The 5,162-nt window shown below is 47.9% G+C and overlaps 1 protein-coding gene across 1 annotated transcript; it reads right to left on the reverse strand.

The window, feature by feature from the left end:
- Nucleotides 1-223: 223 nt before the first annotated feature.
- Nucleotides 224-3,296, reverse strand: ATP5MC3 (ATP synthase membrane subunit c locus 3). The gene is made up of 5 exons (XM_041773742.1): nucleotides 3,231-3,296; nucleotides 2,984-3,091; nucleotides 1,892-1,969; nucleotides 1,170-1,363; nucleotides 224-483 (listed from the first exon to the last, which is right to left on the reverse strand). The coding sequence occupies exons 2-5, from the start codon at nucleotides 3,020-3,022 to the stop codon at nucleotides 369-371; spliced, it is 426 nt and encodes a 141-aa protein (XP_041629676.1). The 5' UTR covers nucleotides 3,023-3,091; nucleotides 3,231-3,296; the 3' UTR covers nucleotides 224-368.
- Between the last annotated feature and the right edge of the window lie 1,866 nt (nucleotides 3,297-5,162).

Here is a 5,162-nt window from a genome sequence, read left to right on the forward strand (position 1 = left end):
AGAAGCTGAAAACACTCACATATTTTTCTTCTTTATAGAAGTAACCAAAGCCCTACAAATTACAATGTGCAGAATACTGTATAAAAGAAATCTCATATAAACTGGCTCTTTTTCATAACAGGGCAACTGCTGTTGTTTCCTCTGATTTGTACAGCATCTGCCTGAATGCATATTCTTCTTTGTGATGATCTAACTTTAGGTAGGTACAAATAACAGCAAAAACTAAAGTTTTCATCTTTAATGAAATGACCTTGGAAATAATGTACATTTCCATGACACCAATAGTACAGTTTACGGAGTCACAGTAAGATACACAGAATTACATCCGTAATTAATATGAATGCCAACATTTCAAGCAGTAATTTCTGTTACATGGCAAACAAAATCAAGAAAGCAACCATCAAACAAAAGAGACCCATAGCTTCAGACAAGGCAAATCCCAGGATAGCATATGAAAACAGCTGCTGCTTCAGCGAGGGGTTTCTAAAAGAGACACAACACATGTAATTGTTACTTTGAAATATTATTTGAATTCCATTGTTTGGTAAATGTTAAAAAATAATCAAATTACTAGTATGAGATCTTTGTAAACTGGCAAGTCCTGGAAAAGTATTTGCCTAGATCTCTTTTGCTTCTGCCTGTTTGATATTCCTTTCTCCTCAATCCTAATCATAGGGGGAAAAAGTAAGGAAGTGATTTCTGTATGTCAATATAAATGGTTAGTCCTCATCCATTTTGAAGGGTTCAGAGGCACTTGCTATTCCTGTGAAAGTATGTTCTATACTACTTAAGATCCGACAGTTTAGAAATAAGGTCTTAAATAAAATGGAAATTGATACTTTTAAAGACTGTGGCTAACTATAGTCCTAATATAGCTTAATAATTTAAAGTGTAGACTCTCAAGTTAGAATTAAAATTTGACACTTACTAGCTACTTGTGCAATCAGTGTAATTTCTGTGTTGCTCATTCTTCATAAATAAGCTGGAGTATATCTCCAAGGGGTACTGTGAGGGTTAAGTGAGATCATGCATGTAAAACCCTCAAAATACAAGGCAAGAAACAGAGTGGGCACTTAATACAAAGTAGTTATTATTATTTCACTAGTTTTCTAAGTTTCCAACTATGTTAAGCATGCTCTTAAAGTAGTTTATTTGGTGATAGAAAGTACCTGGCATAACCAATGATAAGGCTGCCAAAGACTGTTCCAATACCAGCACCAGAACCAGCCACTCCCACTGTTGCAGCACCTGCACCGATAAATTTGGCAGCAGTATCAATGTCTCTGCTGATTGCACTGGTCTGAAACTCCCTTTGGATTCGCTGAGACACACCATTCTGGGCCCCATTAAATACAGTAGAGCGCTAGAGAAAAGGAAATAAAGGCAAAGGTTAAATCAGTAATCACAATCAGCTATTTTAATTAGTATACTGTCAAATGTTAACTGCTTCTCTATTTTGTGATTTTGAATGGGAGGCTGTGTGGCACAATGGGAAAATCAAGAGCTTAGAATAATTGCAGCGTAGAATAGGTCTAACAAAATTTATGTCTCATTAAGGTTGTTGAAAACAGTGTATTTGAATATGCTTTTTAATAAGGTAGGCTTTTCAATAACTGCAGCTAGTATAATCTTAAATATAGGTAACTCAAGACTATAAATACATACATATATATACATATATACATGTATATATATATTTATATACTGACTGTATTGCTTAGCCAACTCAGCCAAGTTTCTTTCATTGGCTTATCCTCTGCACTATTTTTTGGATATAAGGGTGGAAAAAGACTGCCTTCAAACCATTCACTAGTGAGGTTTCCTCCCTTTTAATTAAAACCATAAGACTTACTTGGTGGGGTTACTTAATTTCTATTATTACTGCTATTACCTCTCCAGGCCTAGCCTCTGGTCTATATAACACTGATGCAGAAATTGGTCTGTATGCAACTCTGGATCCAGCTCGGATCTATTAAAGAAAAAAAAAAAACATTCCAAATATTAAGAGTAGATAAGATTTCAATAACCCTCTTTTGTACCATGAGGTCTAAAGAAGCCCAGCAAAAAAAAAAAAAAAAAAAAAAAAATTATCAGAAAGCTCCTGACTTCTGTATGTTCTCCTATCTTGGCTGTTTGGTTATTTTCAGTGCACGAAAGACTTTTATTTTAAAGTTGCTAAATTAAAGTTTAAAGGGTGCTACTTCATCTATCTGCAATAACCCGAACAAAACTTCTAAGCAACTGGTTAAAAAGGAAGCATTTTTAAAATTTCAATTACCGTAACGCCACCATTCAGATCAGAAAAACCGCAATGAGCACCCCCGCACCGTCTCTGGTAGGTTTAAGGGGAGCAACAGGTTTACCAAGAGTTGCTATAAGCTGGTCGTTTAAAACAGCCCAGCGGGTCATAGGAGCCCCACAGCTCCCGAGACATTCCTCCAAGTCCATCCATCATAAAACCTAAAAAGCAGCTGAAGCGACTCCCTATGGGGTGAGAACGGTCGCGGACACGTCTGAGCGAGGACACACTGCAGCCCAGCGTCGCTGCCCTTGAGTGTCCACTGCGCTAAGGTCACGGAGAATCCCTTCGGAACCGAGACCTGATGTGTCAGACAAATGCCCCCAGCCCCTCGCTTCCCCGAAAGCCTCCATGACTTGGACCCCGGGCTCCTCCGGCACCGCCCTCCGCCCCGCGGGGCTGCGAAGTCCCTCCCCCTGCAGCAGCCAGTGTGACCTACAGACGGGGCGCGGGGACGCGCGGGGACGCCTAGGCCTCGGGCGCCCGCCTCCCGGGAGCCCCCCGACCGCGCGGCGCGGGCAGCGGGGAGGGCCCGCGGGCACCGGGGCCGCGAGGGCTTGACCTCCAGCGGGCGGCGCCCGACCGCAGGCCTCGGCGGCCCCGCCGCACCCGGGGAGGGGGCTGCCCGGGCCACGAGGAGGGCGGGCGGGCGGGGGGCGAGCCGCGCAGAGCCCGGGTACGCACCAGAGCGGGGGCGCAGGCGAGCTTGGCGCAGGCCAACATGGTGCGGTCCTCGGCGCGGCGCGGCTGGCGGGCCCGGCTGACGGCGACGTGGGCTCCTGTCCCGCTTCCCTGCGGCGGAGGCAAGGGGCTTAGGGCGCGGCGCCCTCCCGGGCCTCCGGGGCGCGCCGGGGCCGCGGAAGGAGGGGGTCCCGCCCGGACGCGGCTCCGCCCGGCCCGGCCCGGCCCGGCCCTCGCGCCCTCCGCTTACCTTCCCGGCGGCGGCGGCGGCGGCGGCGGCGGCAGAGGTCGAAGGAGCGGCGCGGGCGCGCAGGCGCGGGCGGCTCTTATCCGCGGCGCGGCACCCGGATGGAGGAGGCGGGCGGCGGGGCGGGGGCCCCGCGCTCAAGGTCACTTTGTAACAACTTTATTGGCAACCGGCTCGGGCGGACAGCGGCGGGCGCGAGCAGCGCGGGCTGGCGGCGGCGGAAACCCGGCAGCCCCGGGGCTCCGCGGTTAGCGCCGCCTGATCTTGGGACCCGGGTTCGAGTCCCGCGTCGGGCTCCTCCCTCCGCTCGGGTCTCGGCCTCTCTCTCTCTCTCTCTCCCTCTCTGCGTCTCTAATAAATAAATAAAATCTTAAAAAAAAAAAAAAAAAAAGAGGAAACGGAAACCCGGCCCCGGCAGAGAGGACTCAACAGCAGCTGGTTTCCCCCGTGACCTGAGCTGCCCTAGAGGGCCCCTCTCCTGGTCATTGTCCCTGCGAGCCTGGGGAGGGAGTTGAGGCTCTGCTTGACCAGGAGTCAGGGCCCAGGAAAAACCAAAAACAGAAAAGGGGCAGCCCGGATGGCCCAGCGGTTTAGCACCTGCCTTCGGCCTGGGGCGTGATCCTGGGCCGGGTGTGTGTGTGTGTGTGTGTGTGTGTGTGTGTGTGTCTCATAAATAAGTAAGTTTTAAAAAAGGAAAAAAGAAAAAAAAAAAAAGAAGTCAGGGTCCCCAGCAAAGCGAGCACCTTTCTCTAAAGGGATCTGGAAAAATATCCCAGAGGTATGGCTTCTCCTTTGAGCAACCGAGGACCTGACCGAAAACTGCTGGGACAAAGGAATGAGCACATGAATTGATCAGAGAGTTTTGTGACTTTTTTTTTTTTAAGATTTTATTTATTTATTCATGAGGAACACACACAGAGGCAGAGACATGGGAAGAAAGAGAAACAGGCTCCCTGCAGGGAGCCCCATGCAGGACTCGATCCCCGGACCCGGGGCCACCTGGGCCCAAGGCAGGTGCTCAACGGCTGAGCCCCCCAGCGATCCCGAGTTTTGTGACTTTTTGGGCACAAAGTTGCCTCTTGGTAAAGTGAGGGAGGTAATTTTTCCTCCAGCTCTGTGCTTGGAAGAGTATCTTTGGCGGGACTAAAGAAGGTCTGAGTATTTTCAAGACCTACCCGACTTTGACACCTGGTTTTTTAGTAACTTTGGACAAGTCATTTTGCTTGATGAATACAGAAATGTCTCAGAAAAAAATAAAAAAAATAAAAATAAAAAAGGCTTTTACCGAACTTCTGGTAGACCTGCAAATTCTGTACATTTTACTTAGTAGTTCTTAGTAGTTCCACTGGAAGTGATACGAGTCACCATGGATGATTAAACACCCAGTATGCCCAGTTGAAGGGCTAGCAGGGGACTGAAATCCCACCCACTTGGCCTAGAGCCTCGGCATGGGACAACGTCCTACCCGGAAGATCACCCTTTTTCTAGTTAGCACAAAGGTGTGGTATTATCTAGTGGCAACCTTGGGAAGAACCTCTCAGAACTGAAACATGAAGAATGAATAAGAATTTGTCCCTGGGGATCCCTGGGTGGCGCAGCGGTTTGGCGCCTACCTTTGGCCCAGGGCGCGATCCTGGAGACCCGGGATCGAATCCCACATCAGGCTCCCGGTGCATGGAGTCTGCTTCTCCCTCCGCCTGTGTCTCTGCCTCTCTCTCTCTCTCTCTGTGACTATCATAAATTTGTCCCTGATCCAACTTCAAATGCAAATGGTTCAAAATCATGTGAAAGCTAATCATTTTAGGCTCAAACTTTAGCCCATAAAATAGACATAATTCACTTAAATTCACATGTGCAGTTCGAAGATAGATTATTTTCTCAAGTACTCAGTTCTTACCTGAAGTATGTAATGTCCTGTGATGTCTAGAGTAGACT

The sequence above is a fragment of the Vulpes lagopus genome, chromosome 11, assembly GCF_018345385.1.
Source record: "Vulpes lagopus strain Blue_001 chromosome 11, ASM1834538v1, whole genome shotgun sequence".
Lineage (NCBI taxonomy): Eukaryota > Metazoa > Chordata > Mammalia > Carnivora > Canidae > Vulpes > Vulpes lagopus.

Bases quoted from the DNA above. Each gene is read 5' to 3' on its own strand.
- ATP5MC3 (XM_041773742.1), bottom strand. From the start codon at position 3,022: ATGTTGGCCTGCGCCAAGCTCGCCTGCGCCCCCGCTCTG. The intron at 1,970-2,983 runs GTGCGTACCCGG...TTTCTTTAATAG, and splicing joins TCGCCTGCGCCCCCGCTCTG to ATCCGAGCTGGATCCAGAGT. The intron at 484-1,169 runs GTACTTTCTATC...TGTCTCTTTTAG, and splicing joins CTTATCATTGGTTATGCCAG to AAACCCCTCGCTGAAGCAGC.